The sequence below is a fragment of the Sebastes umbrosus genome, chromosome 1 (genome assembly GCF_015220745.1).
Source record: "Sebastes umbrosus isolate fSebUmb1 chromosome 1, fSebUmb1.pri, whole genome shotgun sequence".
Lineage (NCBI taxonomy): Eukaryota > Metazoa > Chordata > Actinopteri > Perciformes > Sebastidae > Sebastes > Sebastes umbrosus.
In genome coordinates, this window is record NC_051269.1 from 30,613,651 (window position 1) to 30,636,922 (window position 23,272).

General features: G+C 40.2%; 2 protein-coding genes across 7 annotated transcripts in view; both read right to left on the bottom strand.

Annotated features, from left to right (window-relative positions):
- Positions 1-12,760, bottom strand: part of tfeb (transcription factor EB) — a 41,937-nt gene extending 29,177 nt beyond the window's left edge. For 3 of the 5 annotated variants that reach the window (XM_037771551.1, XM_037771568.1, XM_037771528.1), the window contains exon 1: positions 12,456-12,760. The gene's annotated coding sequence lies outside the window, so the exon portion shown is untranslated. The remainder of the gene's footprint in view (positions 1-12,455) is intronic. The other 2 variants (XM_037771578.1, XM_037771559.1) reach the window with 2 other exon arrangements.
- A 3,623-nt stretch (positions 12,761-16,383) lies between these two features.
- Positions 16,384-22,693, bottom strand: tmem183a (transmembrane protein 183A). 2 transcript variants are annotated; one of them, XM_037780835.1, is made up of 8 exons: positions 22,483-22,693; positions 21,202-21,291; positions 20,912-21,082; positions 20,635-20,794; positions 19,703-19,883; positions 19,122-19,202; positions 18,858-19,010; positions 16,384-18,220 (listed from the first exon to the last, which is right to left on the bottom strand). In XM_037780835.1, the coding sequence occupies exons 1-8, from the start codon at positions 22,544-22,546 to the stop codon at positions 18,035-18,037; spliced, it is 1,086 nt and encodes a 361-aa protein (XP_037636763.1). In that variant the 5' UTR covers positions 22,547-22,693; the 3' UTR covers positions 16,384-18,034. The 2 variants fall into 2 exon arrangements, with proteins under 2 accessions (XP_037636763.1, XP_037636756.1); XM_037780828.1 differs by having other exon boundaries at positions 18,858-19,013; positions 22,483-22,692.
- Between the last annotated feature and the right edge of the window lie 579 nt (positions 22,694-23,272).

Below are 23,272 nucleotides of genomic sequence, written 5' to 3' on the forward strand. Positions count from 1 at the left end.
GCCACATGATGTTTTAACTATAAGTCCAAAGTAAGCCATGGAGGAATAACCTTAAAACAACCTTGGAACAACTAACTTAATCAGACAACTATTATATTATAATTCATTCCCCTGAATGCTGCTCAGAGTAATCACAGTGACCGGCTCGTCTGCTGACAGCACGGAGCACGTTATGGTGCATTCAAGCTCTACTCAGTAAAAATGAGTATTAGGCGATGGTAAATTATAACCCTATCATGATGCGTTCAAGTGTAATCTTGTAAAATGTAGTTTTTGGCGAGAAACTTAGAGATGGAGAAGGAGATGTTTTCACAGCAATATAAAATAGTTAATAGAGAGAATTATGACCCATTTAACTTCCTAACACTATCTCTAAGCAGCTTATATTATATAATTAAAACTATAATGCCAAGATTATTTTTTTTTAATCAAAGCATATATTTAAATAAAAATAGAATAATTTATTTCCTAATCGTTTAAATTTTGTGTTTTTATGCAAATAACCACTATAGATGACAATAACAAAATAAAAACATTTAGGATTTTTGTCGGTTGGAACGTAGCACAACATGGAAGTGAAAGCATCGCTCTGTTTATGTAAAACGTGAAAATATTTTGTCCACTAATCTATAAATAATCGTTATCTCAATATTGATCAAAATAATCGTGATTATCATTTTGGCCATAATCGTGCAGCCCTACCCTCCACCCAGACGCTCCTCTACTATCCTACATCCCTGAATGCAGAAACACAAACAGTGGTATCAACGTGCCACTCAGCTAGTTGTGCCTATCACAACAGAGGAGAACACTGACCAGCGTGGTTCAGCAGTACCCGGCTCACAAGCATCCCTTGTTTGTACACAAAGCATTCAACAGTGGGCCAGCTCCAGTTCTCATAGTGCCCGCAGTGTATTTACTGGGTTATTTTGGTCCAGGGGCAGGACCCCCCTCCCAGGCTCTCAGCTTATTGGTTGGGAAAGCTGCGTTCCTGTCAAGTCTGGCCAATCATGAGGCGTACGTGTAGGAGGGGGAAATCATTGACCAAGACAGCCTTGTACTCTTTTGACAATGGCCTATGAAGGAGGCAGGACCTAAACACACACATACACACATGCGTCCACGAACACAAAACACACCACCCAAGACCCTCTTCTACTCGTCCACCGGGCAAGCTTCCTTTCGTTTACTCCCTCGGTCGCCATGGTTGTACAATACAGATACTGCATAAATAGACTAGCTCTATTGGAAGTGTTGACTGACTGATGATACGTCTGAGTGAGGTTTAACTCAGCTATGCTAACCTAGCCGCTATCTCTCTCTTTAGGTTGGATAAACATTGCGGTCAACATCCAATATCTACAACTTGACCATTTATACATGGCTTTGCACATGAAACATTTTCTTAACATTTTGTCTGTATCTGTATCACATAAATTCTCTGTATCTGAAGCTATATGATGCAGCTGACGGCCGCTGAGTGAAATAATCAAACAAAGATGCCATTTTTATAAGGCTGCACATCAAATGGAAGTATTATAGAGAGTCCTTGCAGATAAACATAACCGAAGCTTGAGAAAGAGCCTGGTGCTCAAAACGTTACAGCAATAAAAATCCTTCTAACGGGAGATATTTGGTGTGCAGATCTATCTGTTTTAATTCTGCTAGATATTTCTTTGATTCAGCCCCCATCCTATCGGACACTGAATGTGTGCCTTTTTTATCATTTCTTATATGTCTAGGAAAACAAACACTTCCTCATCAGTGCTACATCATATGACCTGAGGTGACCTCAGGTTGTGTGCAAGCCGACTTTTGAGGTTTAGTGTTACATATCACCTGCCATCCCTGATGATATCAACAAAATAAAAGGAATATTATCGTATTATTATTATAATTCCATGGATCTTTGTATTGTACCTCCATAATTTGGCAAACTTTGTACAAAATTGTAGTTAATTTACAGAAGAGTTGATGTTATTTGGGCTGCTATGGCTAGATGTCCCAATCAGATGTTTAGAGCACTCTTTTTCTATTTGGAGAGTATTAATTAACCGTCATTAGTACTGAGTAAACAAAAGTGGGGATCTACTGTATGAGTGTGTTTGTGTGTGAAAGAGAGAGTAGCGCAATAACCAGCCAACCAGCTGCACAGCATTTCTTTTTGCATGGTTGAGAGTCGCCATGTACGGTGAGCTGGAATGGAAGGCATCTGGGAGATGAGTGGTGAGATAAGGCGCTCACACACACACACACACACACACACACACACAATTAATTTCCCTACGACCGTCACACACCAAAACCTGCTCTTTAAAAACACGTTCCACTCCTTCTCACTCTCATTGTCGCTCTTTCTCTCCTATTTTCATCCTCTATGGGTAGACAAGTTCAAGACTAATTACCATTAGTATGAAGAATGCGGCTGCCGTTGAGCCCTTCAGACTTTTGAGAGGACGAGAGAGAAAGAGCTGCGGAGAGAGAGCGAGCGCAGAAAAGGTAAAGGAGGACAGAGACAATTGAAAACACGGGAAGAGTTCAAGGAGGGGTCAAGAGGAACGATAATAAATAAGTTTACAAGGCAACTTCCTCTGTGCTGTATGTGTGTGTGCGTGTGTGCCAGATCAGCATCCATTTCTTGTCATCTGACCAAATATGGAGGCAGTTTTTAATTAAGCAGTGCAGACAAAGGAATGCTGTGTCTCTATACACAGAAGCACACACACACACAACCTTATACAGTAGTTCAGTGAATCTCTTCTACAGATGATTCTGCTGTGGACTACGGCTAACACTAACAGAGAGGAGGAAGAGATTGCCCCATAAAGATGTTAATAAACTCAGAGGACAGCGCTGTTGCTAAAATCACTGTGCTATCCAGCGTTATTAATCCCAGCAGATAACAGCCCTTATAAAATGAGAAGAGCGCCTGCTATTGACTGAAGGAGGAGCATCCATTCAGCAGCGATATCACACAGGTTTGAATAAGAGACAATCTCCACTAAGACGATTTCACTCCCAATATAATGATGTTTAAGATTGATCAAGATCAATTTACTAGTCACAACTGGAAAAAAATACCACCGTTCTCATTGCCAGGGTGTCAAACACAGACACTTTGTAACGGCCGTCGGAGTTCGATACCACCGCACAAGGTACCCTTTAGTGCCGGCATGAGACGCACCGAGCTTTCCATTAACTCCAATCTAACCCTTGCATGGCAACAGTAAACACACAGAGAAAGTGCTGTGGTGACGTAGTTTAAAGAGCGAAAGAGACACACAGTGCGGGCGGGAGGAGAGGTCTTTGGGTCCAACAAACAAGGCTTTCAACCAAGAGACCGCTGTTTGTGTCTCGTTTTCAAAACATCAAGTCACATTTTCATTGTACAAACGTAGTAATCTTAAACCCAACCATGTTGCTTTTTCCTAAACCTGACTAAGTGGTTTTGTTGCCTTAACCTAAGCAAGTGTTTTTGTTGCCTGAACCTAAGCAAGTGTTTTTGTTTAATTCACAACATTAAGAACGTGTTTACTGCGACCAAAAAGTGACGCCGAGGGGTCTGAAAAAGCGTCAGTGTGACGAGTTGGGATGAAAACATGTTGGAAATATTCATCTGAGCAAGTCACCCAAGTAGTCAACTTAATTCAAACTGTGTAATGTGTAACAACAACAGCACATTGATGCTAATTTTTAAAGTGCAAAAGGTCCTCTTTCTTCCTCTTTTAATAAATACATATATCTGCCAAAATTGTGATTTGATTCTGGATCATAAATGCTACTCGGTAAAAAAAACTAGTTCCCAGGCTGCTGCATTGAGACCCTCAAAGACATACCGTTTTAGCTCAGTCATCTTACAGGCAGAAACACTGAAATTGAAACACCTTTATGGTGTAAGACGACAGCAAACACAAAGAAAGTTGTGACAGAAAGTTGGATTTTTTAAAATATGAAAAATCTGCATGCTTTGGACAAGTTGTTAAAGGAAAGGGGCAGCTTAGTGTAGTGAAAGCGCAAAAAGACGCATTTTCAAATTCATCCGCATCAGTGTGAACAATCTAAAAGATAGAGGCTTGATTCAAGAGTGTGAACAGTGGAGGCACACTTGATGTTAAAAGGGGAGTCTGTTCCACCGTCTATGACAAGTCATGATCAAGACCACAGTGTATCGAGACAGAGACAAGACCAAGATTTTGAGACTAAGTCAAGACTAAGACCAAACCAGTCTGAGTCCTATGCGGGCAAAACATTGGCACTCCTCAAATTGATCTGAAAGATCCACATTCCCATAAAAAATACACAGAGAAATTCATTCACCTCTTTTATTGCCATATATACTGTATATGTGTGTATGTGTATAAGTGTAGCATGAGAAATGTCTTGATAAAATAGTTAAACGGCATTGCAGAGGTGTGTCAATTTTAGCAACCGCAATAATGATGTTAATAAATACATCAGACAATGCACAAGCAATATAGCGATATCCACGCAGTTGTTGTCTTGAAATAAAATCCAGAGTCCTCTTTTTCTGAGACCGAGACATGACCGAGTAAAAATGCGGTCGATTCCGAGACCTTCAAAAAGTGGCCTGGAGACCAAGACCGATCTTGAGTACTACAACACTGCCTTCAGCAAACAAACAGCCAGCAGCTTCAGGTAAAACTACACTATCGTAATACGGAGGAAACATATGTGATGTAGGACTTTAAAGACATATGAAGGAGCCAAGCTATTAAGAATCTTGTTATCAAACAGTAAGACCTTGTATTTGATTCTGAACTGAAAGCATAAGTGGAAGGAAATTATCTACTTCTGAATTATCAAGAGGAAACATGTAGAGCAATGTGACCTACGACGTGTGTGAGCTATAAGGAGCTACTAGCAAAGGAGAACAGAAAAACTGTCCATCTTAACTGAAAAGGTTGAAAAAATAACAGGGGAAAAACCAGTCCAAAGGCTCTGGCATTAATACCAACTATATGGAGTAAGTCATGATTTGCCCAATCAAAGGCAGACGTGAAATCCAACATGAGCATATTCGCACAGTCATGTCATGAATCATCAGTGGGTCATTTGACATCCTCATATGAAACCAGACTGTTGTTATTGCCAGCAATAGTCTTGAACCACTGGAAAGTATATTAGGAATTGTATAATGGAAAACCTGTTTGAGAAGCCCAGAGGGCATATTATTAAGAGAGCGCATACGAGTTCATACGAGAAGAAAGAAAGTATGTTAAGTACCAAGAGACTCTCAACAACAACGTAGCATCCATTGAAATAGAAATATTTTGTGTGTGAGAGGGGGTGAATATCAGTAGAACATCTTAAAATCTTCATAGAGCCTTGAAATCTAGTTTTATTGAAGTAAATCACAAATTATGTCAAGATATTTCACAACATGCATCAAAGCCACATGATTTCCTGAAAGAAGTGAAACTGCAAGAGAAACAAGTGAGATTGCCTCATATTATTCATATATTTGCTTTGTTTCGAGGAATAGCTTTTAAAGGAACTGTGTGTTACCATTTCTGATAACAGAAATGGAATATAATATTCATAACTATGTTTTCATTAGTGTATAATCACTTGAAACTAAGAATTATTGTGTTTACATTAGATTAGAATGAGCCCTTTATATCTACATAGGGAGCAGGTCCTCTTCATGGAGTCCAACATGTTGCTCCAGCATGTTTCTACAGCAGCCCAGAACGGACAAACCAAACACTGACTCTAGAGAGAGCCTTTCATGTTTTTACGTTACCTGAAGGCCACCGTAGTTCTCCGAAACACTTGTGAAACTGCGATAAAGTGAGCTGCAGAGGGCAAAACCGTGATACCGCCAGCCGCTGTCTGACTTCTGTTGCTCCTTAAGTAGTGTTATTATGTTAAGGATGGCCACTAAGCGAGGGGAACAGCGTTACCACGGTTTTGCACTCAGCAGCTCACATTACCTTATAGTCTTGGAAAGGGATGAGTGAGCGCAGGGGTACTCAGTTTGTTGCAATCTGCAATCACACCACTAGATGCCACCAAATCCTACACACTGCACCTTTAAGATAATTACACTGAGACTTTACAACTTATTTAGTGAACATTTTTTATGGTAGTGTGGGAACAGTAAGCATTAACATGTGTGAAAAAAACATAGCTGAGATGACTGATGTACATCTTTATAAAGAGATAAAAGTATAACTCTTTGAAATAGTTGCGGGCCTCTGAGAGCTGCAGAGAGCTACAACTGCAAACTACAAACTATACCCCTGCAGTTCAGACTAACAAGCAAATTGTCCAAACGTACACAAGAGGCCAGCTGCAGAGCGAGCTCACAGATGCAGCTGAGGCTCCGTTCTAACAGAGACAAGAGAGACTGCGTAAGACCATCACTACTGTCTGTCGGCCAAAAGAGGATATGAAACAGTGCAATGGAGGTAAGATGAGGAAGTGGAGTCACACATTCAGCACATGCCCTAAAACGCCCCACCCACGCTCACCTCTGGTAGATCATGGGTCATGTTGTCACATAGCACATGCCAGGCCGTCATTTATGTGGTTTAAAAAGTCCGAGCTATAGCGACAAACCTATTCATTAGTTTGTTTTGTATTTTTAAGGGAAATCCAGATCATCATAAAAACACTTCCTTATTTCACCTTTTCCTGCTCTTGTCACGAAGCAGCAAAAACACTGTACGGGGTCACGGGAGATCTGTCCATATGGCAAATGGATGGAGCTGTGTTTACACACACACACCTGATGCTCTTTCACACTAGAGTACATCCATTGAGCCCAGTCAGTGTGCCTCTGTGTGTGTGTGTGTGTGTACTGCTGCCTTTGTTTACCTGAAGGAAATTAACCTCATCTCCAACACTTACAAGCGGACATGAGTCCAATGAGGCTGAAAATATGACCCAAGCACACATTTTTCCATAAACAGTTTGTAAAGCTTGTGCTAATTTGTGCACTTCTGTGACAAAGTGATCGGATCGTACGTGTCACACATTCAAACATAAACACAAGGCAGGGAAAAGAAATGCTCCAACACAGCCAGTAGTTTGGTAGTTATGATTTCATTAAGTCAAAAATGGTCACCTCTATAGTCTGCGGTGTGGTTGAAGTGCTTGAAACTCGACACCGTTTTCCTTTGCTGGCCATCGGCGCAGGTTGCCGCTGTGCTATTGGAGAGAGTGCGATCTGCTCTACATAATGACCGGTCACCTATGACCTTGCTCACTGTGACCTCACAGCTCGGTGTGTTTACTAACCCCTTGACCCTTCATACTGTGTGCACTCAATAACCACACTGGCTCCTCTATGTGCATCTGTCCCCATTCTTAACAGTGTGTCTGTACACACACACTTGTGTTGACAATGAGTGAGCGCACAGACACCTTGCATACATTTTCCTATAAACAACTGGTTATTACGTCCAACTTTTGTCTTATGAAGAGTTTTTGATTACTGTGTTATGTAGCAGGTAGGGGATGTCACGAGAAACAATTTTTTTTCTACAGGACCGCAAGTACCGTCAAGGCTGGAGACTAACGGCGTCCCGGGGACAGTAGAAAATGTGTTTGGGACGCAGTAAACTCAACATCGATGCGTCCAGGGTATGCACGCTATTTTTTCCCTCTTGCGGCAGAGACAGACAGGGCACGTCAGCAGCACGTGGCGGCTGCCTCGCCAAACTATTGCGTCTCTCACGTGTGTGGTGTCCACTCCACACTGGCAGCCTCTCTGCTGTTGCTGCCAGCCCTTTCTTTCTACATAGAGTTTGCCTTTCATAATGGCCATTTCAGTCCTCATAAATGTAATTTATATTTATTTTAGACAGCAAAAGGTTAAGAAGCGTGTGCTCATTTGTAAATAATAGTAATAATCCACAATTAAAACCCGGTACTTTATTCATTCATGGAGCCCTGCAAGTCACTGCATTTCCTACAGCACTGTCCTGTAAATATTTCAGAATAAAAGGAATTCTGTCCACAGAAAAAACTTTGAGGGCTTTTATTTTGAAACGGAAGCAGGAAGTGTTGATTTAGAAGATTTTGATCTTTACTTTTTTTCATGTCTGTGACATGTTTTACAGATATCCAGACACTAAAACTGTAGTAATATAGCTGGTGTGATATCAATATACAGTCAAACGATCTCTCACACTGTTTGGCGTTGCTGTGAACCGCGCATGGCTCGCGGTAAAAATAGCAGCAAAAAAACAGCAGCCAAGCCGCACTGCTCACGCCGGCAGTGTGGCTGCTCTCACCTGTTAACATGGGCGCCAAAATAAAAAACAACAGGTTTCCGCAGCCGCCACGCGCTGCTGACCTTCCCTATGTGTATGGGCAAAGGTAAATTCTAACAATATCATGATGTGTTCAAATGTAATCTTGTAAAATGTTGTTTTTGTCGAAAAACTTGAATAAATCCAGTTGTTTGAAGAAGATGTTTTCACAGCAATATAAAATAATAGAGGGGGAATTATGACCTGTTTGACTTCCTAACAAAAACCAGCATGCAAACGGTAATAAAGGAGTGTACGTATGTTGAAGTACATGGGATTTATTGTTTTACTTTTGTTTTTTACCGTGGCAAAATTTTTTGGTATCGTGACATCCCTAATAGCAGGCAGCAGATATCATAAGTAATCTTCTATGGACCTCTTCGACAGGATTTGAGTTCAGAGGCTTTCTTAGAAACATTATACAAACACGTCAAGAGGCACATGATAAAATTACAAGACAATAATTCAATTTAAATGTTTTTTGATATGTCGCAGCACTACATCAGTGTCACAGTTCCAGCTAAACTTCATGCCAGTGTTGCTGCACAGTAAGTATCTATCTTTTTGATCTTGTTACACAACGGAAATGTTTTCATTCATTCGTGGATTCACAAAAATTAAGAGGGCAGTGAAAAGGAGAGACAATCCAAGCAGAGAGATAGTGAGAGAAAGGCTTTGTGTCTTTCCAGGAGAACGGTACTTCAGGTTTAACCGTGTGATGACATAACTGCTGTTTTACTAACGCACATGCTACAACTCTGCATGTGGAAAAATACTACTACTGCCGTAGTACGGCCTAAACCACAGACTGTATACAAGAGAAGTGGACGTTGTCAACATGACGTCACTTATTGGTTTGTGGACTGCTGTTTGGAGGCCTCGAGTTTGGCATTTTGGCCGTCGCCATCTTGGCTTTTTGCACAATAATTAACACGAGAGGGTGGAGCTAAGTACAACGGAACGCTGAATAAGACATTTTTAGGCAACCAAAATATTACAATGAACTTCCATGAACTGAAAACACACTGTTAAAGGGTTAAAGTTCTAAGATTAAAACACGGCCAACTCCCAGACCGGACAACGTCGTGGTAGCGACCTGTCAATCACAAGGTAGCCACGCCCTAAAACATACCCTGCTTTATGGTCTATTTGACTCTAAATGGGACCATAATTTACTAAATGAACATCATGCTGTATTGAAGAAGACTTGAAACTAGCGATTGAGACCATAAACTCATGTTTACAATGTTTACTGAGGTAATAAATCAAGTGAGAAGTAGGGTCATTTCCTCATAGACTTCTATACAATCAGACTTCTTTTTGCAACCAGAGGAGTCGCCCCCTGCTGGCTGTTAGAAAAAATACAAGTTTAAGGCACTTCAGCATTGACTTCACTTTTCAGACCCAGAGGTTGCCCACTGGCCTAAACACACATCAACAACACATTCACTGTGTTTGTGTGTTTGAATACGTAAATGAAAAACAAACTACTCTTACGCATCAAAACACACATTATTTCCTCAGACGAGCTGAACCGGCCTCCATGCATGTGAATGCCCATCTGTGCGTGCCTCAGTAACAGTGAACAACAAAGAGGTGGAAGTCATCTTTTCCTTCAGTATCACATTTCTGTATGTTTTATATATCGAAACACATCTAGGAAAATACATGTGCCACCAAAAAACCTAGATTGTCAGTGTGGTTGACCTCAGTGATCCTGTGCAACTTCCCTGTAAAACTCATTTTACTGGAAGCGGCTGAAGGCAAAGCAGAATTAAGAATATTTCTACCTACGCAGAGCCATTAAAAAGATGATTAATTGTCTGGGTTGTTTAAATATCGCTCTATGGTTTTCCTGTGGTTTCCTGTGGCTACAGTTCCTTGAAGACCATCTTTCGCAATCGGTCATAAATAATCACATACATAGTTTATTGGGATCACTGAGCTCTAGACTTTCTATTTCTGGTAACACACTTTATGACCTGTCATCATTGTGTCTTGTAACACAACATGGTCTTCACCGTATGATCGGATCAGCGCTAATGGGGACATCTAAAGGGAAACTTCTTAGAAATACACTAAGAACGAAAGTAGACGAGTCACAATGAACATAAGCAGAACCTTAACAAAAAGATACTCGTCAGTTACAAGCTATCAGACCTATGGAGACCTTCCTGCTCTGACCTTTGACCCCCATTGTGTTCTCTGGAGAATGGTATGGATGATCACAGAGGCCAGGTGGAGAGGTCAGGGGTCAGGGACCGGGGTGTAATGTCAAACACTTGCTTGGGGTGCATTTCACTGTCTTAACCTACAGAATGCTTCCTCGCGTCCTCTCTCCTCCCGTGACCCAGAAATCATTCCCCCTCCGCCATCATGGACGATCTTGAGGAGAGAGGAGGCTTCTGGAGGAGCTTAGAGCGAGGAAACACAGATGTGTCTTACACAGAAGTTTTTTATCATGTGGCCTAATGTATAAAGGCCGCACCTCCGCAAGTGGCACACAGTTTGAAGTAACTGACGTCACTTAAGACTGTGGAACCAAGGATTTCTCATTCGGATCCTCCATCATTGCGTCTCTTCCTCGCATCTCTTTCTCATGGTACGTGTCCACACGGGCGTTTTTGGACGCGAGTGATCGCCTCGCTTCCCAGTATTGGACGCTTTATGGGCTGCCACTAGACACAAGGCACTAGGCACCAGCATGGCTGCTTATCTGAGAACTTCTTTTCTCCTTTTGTTATGAAAATAGTTCGCCGAAATGTGTTTCTGAAAACATTTTATGCGAGAAATAAGCCATGCAGTTGCTGAATCTGTCTTTGTTGTAGATCAACAGTGGTTAGTTTAAAGGTTTCTTGGGAGTTTCCAGAGGTGGCGAGTTGTGCCAGACGCCCCTGGTTTGCATAAAGTAGCCTAGACCTCATAGACAATGAATGGGAAGTCTGGAAAGAACAGATCCTGTGGACACGTACCATCACATCCTCGCAGGGAGATAAGCAAGCCTTGGCTGAACACATTCTCGGAGGAGACACGCAGGTCGACCTACAGACTTCACACAGACCAGCTGTAAGTCTTCAAATCTACATTCATCATGGTAAATAATTTTGTATGGCAAAAGTGATCAGGACTACACCTAATAATAAAGTTTTCTCGGTGAATTATTATACAAATATCACACTTTTAAGCAGCAACTTTGACCATATTCTGCAGGAAAATAACATGCAGTTCCTTCTAAAAAAATCACAGCTAAATCCCAGGTATGTCAAATATTATTATTGGAATAAAACATTGCATTACTGGATAGCATCAGGCAAAAAAACAAAACTGTACCCTCCACTCTGTCTGCACACGCACACTAATAATAAACACACAGTATGTAAATAAAGCCCACTCACGCAGAGGTGACAATGGGGGCATAAATGGTCAGTGGTGACTGCCTTCATTATTTTAGTGCAGCACTTCTAAAGCAGCAGCAGAGTAAAGTGTGCACACTTTACAGTCACTGCTTATACATAGCAGCATACCCCGGGGCTGAGGTGTTGTTACTGATACCAGCTTGGCTGCAGCTTATAAATGGCAAGAGGGATAGCTCTCCAGTGATGAATGTAAAAAGGGGAAAGTGGTGCATTATGGTCCAAAACCAAAGTGGTACCACTGTAAAGGCAAACAGCAGGATTTCAGCACTATTTTATTTCAAACTATTATATAGTTATTCCTTATATTTGTACAAATCATGTAATGTGAGAATATTAACTTAAAAATACCTTCTAAACATAATGTGAAAATGTCTATAATGTGCTGGTGGATGTCTAAATATTTCTATATTCTTTTCAGATTCATAATAAAATTAACAAATGGTGCAACTGTGATTTGTGATGCCTATAAGTAAAGTTTAAGGATAACACATGGCTGTGAGTTAACATGTGTCGTCTTCAATGCAGAAATTATTTTTGCAATGATTTAACAACAGTTAACTTGACAAGTGCAAGCCAGTGTTGCCTTTAATTCCCCTAAGGACAAATAATAAATTGGCTACTTTTCATTTTTAACTCACTAAAATCACCAGATTTTGCATGTAAATAGGGAAATACGCACTTCAAGTGAGTGCCCTGCGTGGTTTCCAGAGGTGGTGGTGTTGTAGCAGAAGCTCAATTTCAGTGGTGAAATATCACTTACCAGCTCTGAAGGTCAGACACACCGAAGTAGAGAAGTCAGCCTCACTAGAGAAAGAGTGAGTGCTCACTCCTCTCGTGCGCTCTGGGACTACAAGCTGCTCTATCAGGAGGGAAAAGTCTCCTCTAAAAGATAAATAATAGTTTCAGGTTTCTCTGTATTTACACAGACTGCTACAGCGTGCAGCACCGCCGACACTTCTCTCGGGCTAATTTGTTTTCGTTTCGTCCGACGAGATGTTGTCACAACTCTCTGAGCGTCCGCGGTCACCTGTGCCACCACCACCACCAATGGCAAAGCGCAGAAGGGGCTTGTGGGAAATGTAGTTTTCCTCATATCTGGTATTTTGAGGGCATGACGTGATGCCTGTTGACTGTATGGAGAGTTTTATGAGGTCCTCTAAGTTTAGCCAAAGACTTCCAACACGACTAAAGGGAGACAACTTCATCAGCTTTATCGCTTCCCCTCAGTCTACACTTCTATATTGTTTCATATGTATGATGCATTTAGTTTAGTCTGATGGAGGTTGTTATAGGGAGAGAGGGAGGCCTGGTGAACTCAGTCATTTTTTATTTTTATCATTATTATATATATTATAATAATTATATATATATCATAATTATAATATATATAAATGTATTATTATATACATATATATGTATATATATAATGATACATTTATATATATATGTATATATATATATATATTATATCATTTATATACAGACGTAGGCAAAATCGTTGGTACCCTTCCGTTAAAGAAAGAAAAACCAACAATGGTCACTGAAATAACTTGAAACTGACAAAAGTAATGATAAATAAAAATTCACTGAAAATTAACTAATGAAAATCAGATATTGTTTTTGAATTATGGTTCAGCAGAATCATTTAAAAAAACAAACTAATGAAACTGGCCTAGACAAAAATGATGGTACCCTTAACTTAATATTTTGTTGCACAACCTTTTGAGGCAATCACTGCAATCAAGTGATTTCTGTAACTCTCAATGAGACTTCTGCACCTGTTGACAGGTATGTTGGCCCACTCCTCGTGAGCAAACTGCTCCAGCTGTCTCAGGTTTGAAGGGTGCCTTCTCCAGACAGCATGTTTCAGCTCCTTCCACAGATGTTCAATAGGATTTAGATCCGGGCTCATAGAAGGCCACTTCAGAATAGTCCAATGTTTAGTTCTTAGCCATTCTTGGGTGTTTTTAGCTGTGTTTTGGGTCATTATCCTGTTTGAGGACCCATGACCTGCAACTGAGACCAAGCTTTCTGACACTGGGCAGCACATTTCGCTCCAGAATGCCTTGATAGTCTTGAGATTTCATTGCACCCTGCACAGATTCAAGACACCCTGTGCCAGATGCAACAAAGCAGCCCCATAACATAACCGAGCCTCCTCCATGTTTCACATTAGGTACAGTGTTCTTTTCTTTGGATGCTTCATTTTTGCGTCTGTGAACAAAGAGCTGATGTGACTTGCCAAAAAGCTCCAGTTTTGTCTCATCTGTCCAAATGACATTCTCCCAGAAGCTTTGTGGCTTGTCAATATGCATTTTGGAAAATTCCAGTCTCGCTTTTTTATGATTTGGTGTCCTCCTCGGTTGTCTTCCATTAAGTCCACTTTGGCTCAAACAGTGACGGATGGTGCAATCTGACACTGATGTACCTTGACCTTGGAGTTCACCTCTAATCTCTTTGGAAGTTGTTCTGGGCTCTTTGGTTACCATTCGTGTTATCCGTCTCTTCAATATGTCATCAATTTTCCTCTTGCGGCCACGTCCAGGGAGGTTGGCTACAGTCCCATGGACCTTAAACTTCTGAATAATATGTGCAGCTGTAGTCACAGGAACATCAAGCTGCTTGGAGATGGTCTTATAGTCTTTACCTTTAACATGAAGGTCTATAATGTTCTTTCTGATCTCCTGAGACAACTCTCTCCTTAGCTTTCTGTGGTCCATGTTCAGTGTGGTACACACCATGATGCCAAACAGCACAGTGACTACTTTTCACCCTTTAAATAGGCAGACTGACTGATTACAAGTTTGAAGATACCTGTGATGCTATTTACAGGACACACCTTAGTTTAACATGTCCCTATGGTCACATTATTTTACATCTTTTCTAGGGGTACCATCATTTTTTGTCCAGGTCAGTTTCATTAGTTTGTTTTTTAAAATGATTCTGTTGAACCACAATTCAAAAACAATGTCTGATTTTCATTAGTTCATTTTCAGTAAATTTTTATTTATTATTACTTTTGTCAGTTTCAAGTTATTTCAGTGACCATTGTGGGTTTTTCTCTCTTTAACGGAAGGGTACCAACAACTTTGCCTACGTCTGTATAATGATAAAAAAAAAAGTACTGAGTTGACCCCCTCTGTCCTTATAATACCCCCCCCCCCCCTCAGACTGAACTAAATGCATCCCAAATATGAAACAATATAAGAAAACCAGAGGAAGGGTTAAATCAGCAGCAACTGGACTTGGTTTAGGTTTCAAGAACCTAAACCAAGTCCAGTTGCTGCTGATTTGATAATGATAAGAATAAAAAAAGTACAGAGTACCGAGTACAATATAGAAGTAGACTGAGGGAAGAAGAGATAAAGATGAAGTTGTCTCCCTTTAGTCGTGTTGGAAGTCTTTGGCTAAACTTAGAGGACCTCATAAAACTCTCTCTCTATGTATACATATATATGTATATATATTATTTTGTATTATTATTTTTTTTTCTTTTCTTTATTTAAATGTTTCTTATTCTGTCTGCTATTATTTTATTTAGATATCACCTTTGTGCCTTTTATTTTATTTTATTTTCTAATGACTCCAATACTACACGCACAATTGTAAAAACAATGAAATGAGCCTTGAATGCACACGTCAATTGAGAAAAAAGTGAAATATAACTGCTCAATAAAAAGATCTTTGAGATCGTTAAGTCCCAGTTACGTTTCAGTGTAATGTGTCAGTGTTAGCATGCAGGGGTTGAGATGAAACCATGTGCAATATAATCTTGAATGCACAAAATCTCCCTCTCACCCCCGTGGGGTGGTATCTGTGTCTTCCTCAATATATATATATATATATATATGTATATGTATATATATATATATATATATATATACACACATATATATATGTACATATCACCTGTCACCAATATGAATCCTATTCACTTTACATACAGTATATAGACATCTTTACATGTACATACTATGCATAATCATCCAGTCAATGTTTATCCATTCAATATTTATTTCTTTGCACTATTTGTATTGTTTACAACAACAATTTTACCTTAATTTGTCCAGCTTTGTTGTCCTTGTCCCTTGCTGTTATTCCTATGACTGTTTGAGAGAAATGCATAAAACCGGAGTCAAATCCCTTTTATGTATGTACTTTGCAAATAAATCTGATTTAGATATAATCCAATACATTTGCATTTTTAATCTTAAAATGTTATCATTTTAGTGAAGACTGTTATAGAGAAGTGGACTGGTATTTCTAAGGCCAGATTGCACAGGTCTTTCTTATATTATGTGAAAACCTTTAATCATAGGACCGACAAAATGTTTAACTAAAATTCACATATCTGTCAGTTTTATAATCTGGACGTATTGACATTTCACAGCACAAGTGCATCTGTATGACTGTAAAGACACAATGTCCATCTGCTGTATTTCAGGTTCTAGGTCGTCCAGCTCTCTGTATATGTTTTTATTTGTTTCACTGGTCTGAAAAGAATATGGCATGTTAACTGGTACGAGGAAAATCATTCACACATATAAAGAGATATGAAGGAGGGCCTTGTGCTATCCAGTGACTGCTGGAGCACACCGGTAATACCCAGTATGACAACAAGAGGGCAGAAAGATCAACAATAATATACAGTAAATCAACATTTCATGACAGAAGACTGTCTGGAGGCATTTTGAATGGGCAGTTTCTGTTTTTATTTCAGTGCGGTAAGTTTTTTTTATCAGTGTAACACAATCTGATAAAACTAGACCAACCACTAAAACAATCTACTGCTGCTAACCAGAACATCCAGCTGTCTTCTACTTCATATTTCTAGAAGTGTAAACTGGCCTTTATAACTTTTTTTGGCCTTTATTTGTTAGGACAGTGATAGACTGGAAAGGGGGAGAGGGGGAGAGAGGGAGAGAGGGACAGAGAGAGAGAGAGAGAGAAAGGGGGGCGACATGCAGCAAAGGGCCACAAGTCGGATTCAAACCCGGGCTGCTGCGGTAAAGACTCAGCCTTGGTTTATGGGCACCTGCTCTACAAGGTGAGCTACTGGAACACCGAGTGTAAACTGTTTGTGGTCAATCTATTTTTTTCCATTCACAATATATGTATATGTGCAAATCAATCATATAATTGTGTCTGATGGATGGATAAATCAATGTCAATGGTCGCTCTCTCTCCCCATCATAATCAAGCATGTGATTGGTGTGATTCAACACTTATAAGACAGACCATTTTAAACACTTTGAGCCATTCAAAGTTGTGAAAGATTCAAAAAGGAGGCAGTAGGGTACATGACTCACATAGTCAGCAAGGAGACAATCAAGATGTTTTTAGCCAAGAAACAGTAGATAGAAAAGAAACACTGCCCAAATCAGCAGATGACGTCTGAGGTAAATCATCTCTTTGGCCCCTTCAGTAAAGATAAGTGTCATTAATGTTCACATAATACTAAGTGAGGCTGCCTTAAATTAAATAGATCAAGAAAAAAAACATAGTTTTAAAAGAATAATCTGTTGATGCAACATTGTCAATTCAAACCAACGCAAAATCAAGATATTTTTCGAGTAACTTTTCAAGTGAGCATAAAAACAAAAGGACAGTCAGTTCAAATGTTCCCTGTTAATCCACGAGTTTTAAAACTTCTCGAAAACGTGTTGCACATGTAGGTTCAACATGCAACATGTTGACTAATGTAGAATAATGGGGAACTTGTGAATCTTTTTTATGCAACTGGTAGCTCTAAATGGGTTCCTCTCAGGCCTGACTCTGTAGGGCTGAACAATATTATCAATATTTATCATCTATCAACTATCACTGTGATCATATCACAGTATTTTCTATTTTGTGAAACATTATGCACTTTTTTCTGAGATAACAATGCAAAACAAACTGAAGTTAGATTTCTCCTGAGGATGGTTGAAAGAGCAGAGGGACTGCCAAGGTCCCCATGTGGCAGATTTGTTTACATAGATAAAGCCCAGTCTTCCTAGGAATAATGTTCATACTGGACAATTCTGCAGTACATGATTTACTTCCAGGAAGATCTATGAATGTTTAAATAACATTACAAGTAGGGTGTGGAGGTTGCGGTGGTAGATGGGCATGCAACATGTTTAATCTTGACACTGGAAGGTGAGGTTTGCATCCCATCTCAGACTTTAACATCTAACAATGACAATCGAAATTTGAATATCAATTGAAATGCCGAATCAAAATGTAAATGAACACAATCCAGGGTTCTGCAGCGTCACTCGATATCACATTTCTGGTGAGTGGGATGAGATATCAGCAGGATTCTTGGTGTGACGTTCTGTCAAGGGGGCAGGACTCCTATGTCTGGGGTGAAGAGGGGTACTGTGGGTGCCACCAGTCCATGAGCTTTACACTGTGTACGGGATCCAGCACCACCTGGGTCCCGCCATGATCCCCCCTCTTCTTCCCCCGTCGGAGCGGCGAGTCCTGGAACACCAGACGAACGCGGTGGTGGCGCATGTCTGTGCTAACGTTCATTGTGAACTATGAGAAAAACAAAGACAGACCAGTACAGATTAGGAGAGGAGTTAATATTATTAATATTATATATTCTACTTGGTGCACCAGTTCATCATCAAAAGTGGTATTTTAATCTTTGGGGCAGAAGATATTATTGGATAAAGCAAATTATTGGCAAAAACAATAAAGATACAAATGTTAGCATATCATGACAAACATGTTGCCAGTAGGTGAGGAGATTCTGGATGTTTTTTGATGCGATTCACCTAAGACTGCCCGTCTCTTTCTTCATTCATTGTTAGCTTTTATGTCTAGTGGTAACCCGCAAATTACGAAATCTGCAAAAACTCTCACGTGACTCACTGCCCGACAACCTATCCTAACCTTAACTACTCAAGATCAATGCCTAAAGTTAACCATCTCACGAGTTTTCCCAACTCGCGGGATACCTTCTACACACAACCTTTTATGTGGCTGCGAGAAACACCTACAATTCCTTATAGACTGTAGCTCATATAAAAACAACATCCTGCTCCCTAGGTCCTATTACTACCAACACGGGTCAGCTATAGGGTAACACATGCAAAAGTTCATAGAACAATCTGTGCTCTCTGCCATATGAGGTAGTAGCCAATATCCACCAAACACAAGAGTTACTAACCAGGCTCAGCGTCATGCCCATGACCACAGGTGTGAAGATGAAGTTGAGGGTGGTGACCTGAAGCATGTAGCAGTCAGAGTCTGGGTTCGTGTGGACGTCTTCGTATTGTCTGGGCTTGCACAAGGAGTTGGCACAACCATTCTTACTGTGCCCCTGCTGGGATGGAGATGACCAGAAAAAAAAATATGACAGCAGCAATGATGACAGGCTATTACTGAAAGGTTATCAAATTAGGAAAGGAGTGTTTTAAACAACCTGTTTTACCTGCTTTAGAAACTTGAAGCTGAACTCCCACAATGCCTCAGGCCGAGTCCCTGACACCTTTCTGATCCAGAACAGTAAACACTGCAACAGAAAACACATAAAATCAACATTTCCACAATGAGAAAGACCAGTTTAAGTTTTTATGGACATGCATGTGTGTTTTTTACTGGTTTCTTTGTTTTGAAAATTAAAACGCAAAAATGAGACTAAACGAATACATACACATAACCCAGATGTGTCAAACCATGTACCGTGAAGGTCAGTTTTCAGTCCAACCAAATACTACACAAGGGGCCTCTATCATGCAGAGAGTTCAACTTAGTCTGGCTCTCTTTGAACTACCTGGCTCCACTAACATTGGTGGTCGTCGTTAGCCTGGATATCACAAAATTGTTTATTGGCAGGGTTGGTTAGCCCTGAGTTTTCTTTTTTAGCCATAGGCGCATTTGCATGAAAAAGATGGATCTCTAAATACAAGCTAATCACTTGCAATACTAATAGATCATAAAAAAATAAAAACAACAGAACTTTAGCTCCACATCCGTGGAGTTAGGTGACTGACTACACATCAGATTATTTACCTTGGAGTTGAGTAAAGTCGTGGGCGTGGATTCTGGCAGGGCAGGAATTTTCGAGACACGCAAGCTGAACGGCTCATACAAATGGAAAAGGGAGCGAATCACTCGGGCACGTAAAGAGCACATCCTGTCAATACACTCAGGCTGGAGGCGGAACGGCAGGTCAGTGTCAATCTTGTAGTGCCTGTGAGAGATGGAAGGTGGGAGGGCAAGAAAACATGTTAATTATACAAATGGTCAGTTTACTCCCTTACTTTGGTAATTTATTGGACCACATTCAAGACTTTTTATCTTGACACACACACTACTAACAATGGATATGATCCTCAATTTAACAACAAATCATGAACTTGACATGTATGGTAGTTTCCATTCTGATAAAATGTATATATATTTTTTTACATTTTTAAAAAAATTAGTAAAGCAAAAGCATGGAAGGCAAAGATTTAAATTTGGTTTTGAGAAGAGACCCCGTTCAAGTTTTTCCTGGTTAACTTCACAATTATGGAGGACCACAAGAGTCACAGAAATAGTAATAAAGCAAGTCATTAATTAATAACTATTTCTAAAATAAAAATAGGCATTAATACATTTGTTTACAAATTAACTTATTAATCTATGAATAAATCGACTAAATCACAAAGTAATTAAATAATAAAAAGAGGAGGGCAATAAAAAGATGAATTATTAAAATAATTTACAAATAAAATATGAATCCATCAATTTACAAAAACACAATAAAACACTCAATATGTACATCATTTAAAAATACCTTTTCATTTCCTTTTCCATGCTAAATGACTCAGCAAATCTAATAGCTAATAGGAAAAGGAAAAGCAGCAGGGAAAAGAAAAATACTGGTAGGAAAAAATAGAAGCACTCCACTTTGCTGTTCACCATTGACTGCATGCACATGATCAATAAAACCACCTCACCTTCTGTAGAGCCTGGTCCAAAAAGCTGCCGTGCAAGTGACTGTCCAGGCATTCCTACAGATTAGAGCAAATCTGCACACATCCTCTGGCCGAATGTAGGAGGCGAGCATTAACCAGATATCCACTGGATACTCCCCTCCATTACTACGCTCACTACTTTCTGTGAAGACAACATGCAAACGTCACAGTCAACACCCTGGTAAAGTTGCACAAAAGGTTGACTCCATTTTCGACTCATTGCTCGATGTGCATACTTTAAACAAATTACAAATAATACCCTTTCTCCTCTTGTTTTTCTTCTTGTGGGTCACTTGAGTTTCATTTTCTCCATCATCTTCAGGGTCTAGGTCATCACTGCTGTCCAAAGCATCGGCTGTGACACTCACTGAAGACGAGAGGACCTCCTCTACAGCACCCTGAGATGCTTCCAGGCCGCAGAGTAATTTTGCTGAAACACACAGTGTTAAGTTAAGCACTTGAATCGCGTGCACAGACATGGCCAAGTCACACTGTAATCTCAAATCATTAATACACAGAAATGTCTGACTGTACATCATCACCATTTACCTTCTTTTTCAACTGCATTTGCAACAGCCTTTTTCAGCCTCCCTGACTTCACAACGGCTGGGTCGGCATCAGCATAATCAGCAACGGTCACTAGGAAAAACAAGACACATTTTCTAATAATCATACTCTTTAGAAGTCATATTTCTTTTAAATATATCAGCAAATCAGCTATGACAACTACTGACAGTAGGCTAACTGGGTCCACCAGCATAATCAGCAACAGTCACTAAGAATAACACAAATATTTTCTAATAATAATACATCAGCAAAGCCAGCTATGACAACTACTGACAGTAGGCTAACTGGGTCCATCAGCATAATCAGCAACAGTCACTAAGAATAACAGACATATTTTCAAAGAATCATAAGATAAGATAAGATATTCCTTTATTAGTCCTGCAGTGGGGAAATGTGCAGTGTACAGCAGCAAAGGGGATAGTGCAAAAATCAAGATGCATCAGCTAACACAGTAAAAAAAAAAAAGAAAAAAAGAGCTAAACAAAGTGTAACAAAATATGAACCATTTAAATAGAAGGAAGTATAAAAATAGGAGCAGTATATACAGTATTGACAATAAACAGACTATTAACAAGTGGAAAATGATATTGCACAGTGAGAATGAAATGAAATTCCACCTGAAATTATCAGGTTATTGTTTTAAGTGTGTAAGTGTATAAGTGGTCTACTGGGAGCAGTGCTGCCTGGTACTCTTTAGAAGTCATATTTCTTTCAAATATAACAGCTATGACCACCACTGACAGAAGGCTAAGGTTACAAACAGGTGTTACACCGAAATGTGACCGCAGAGAGCCAGCAACACAAATGTGACCCCACTGTACCTTTATAATAAATCAAGCAAGGTCTGCTTAGTGTCCCCAGAGTCAGAACTAAACATGCAGAAGCAGCGTTCAGTTTTTATGCACAAAATATCTGGAACAAGCTCCCAGAAACCTGCAACTCCAACTCTGAGTTCTTTTAAAACAAAGCTTACAAATGTCCTGTTTGCTGCTTCTGCCTTTTATTAAACCAGATAATGATCTTATACTGCACTTTAACTGTTACTCTTGTGTGTTATATTCTATTTTAGCTTGTTTTTATTTTCTAATCTGTAATGTTTTTATAACTGTTTTAATTATGTCTTAATGTGCTTTTGCACTTTGTTGCACAGTCCTTGGATGTTTATGTAAAGCACTTTGTTGCTGCAATGTGCTCTACAGATAAAGCTGCCTTGCCTTGCAGATAACGTGCTAGCATGCTAGCTAATGTAGTAACCTTAGTTACCTGATTCCGAACAAACGTCTCCGGCCTTAAACTTCAGCCGTTTTCGGTTCCCTTTCTTGGGCATGTCGACACCAATGATCTGTGGGCGCTTAACGGGCCTGTGGGTCCTGCCATGTCTCTATGGCAAGCGGAGGTAGAGAGAAAGAAAGAAAAATGAGAGAGAAATTGGAAAATGTTCCGCCAGGATCTTCAGCCATCATGGAATGACGTAATGTTGCAAGTATCGCGAGAGTATCGTTGTCGGGGTTTTTTTTCTCCCTCCCCCCCTCTGCTGCTTTACTGCCACCTGCTGGTCATTGCCAACATTTCAATGATTTCTTGTGACCAAGAGCAAGTTAAGACTTTCCTTAAAGGGACTATTTGTAACTTTCAGAAATGCTTCTTAACAGCGACACCTGTGGCCGTGAAATCAACGAAAGTCAGCGTCGGGCTCGCGCTTGCTCGCTCTAAATATACCTGAACGAGCATCGCTCAAAACAGTGAGGCGACACACGTCAGCTAAAACCACAATATCACTCTATATTTCAGCTGCTTGGCAGTAATGTTAGCTGACCAGACAAAGGTCTCTCCATGAACATGATTTAGATCTGATCCTAGTGTTGGCTTTTCCTGCCTAAGTGCAGGCTGAGGCAGCCGGGCTCTCCAGCGTGTCTCCCTGCTCTCTCCGCCCGCAGCCGGAGAGAGCAGAGGAGACACCGGCACCCGGTCGGTAACGAGAAGACAACGTAAATCTCTGTAGAGCTCCGTCACTTCACAAGACACGGAAAACCTCTGTTGGTCTGGAGGAGCT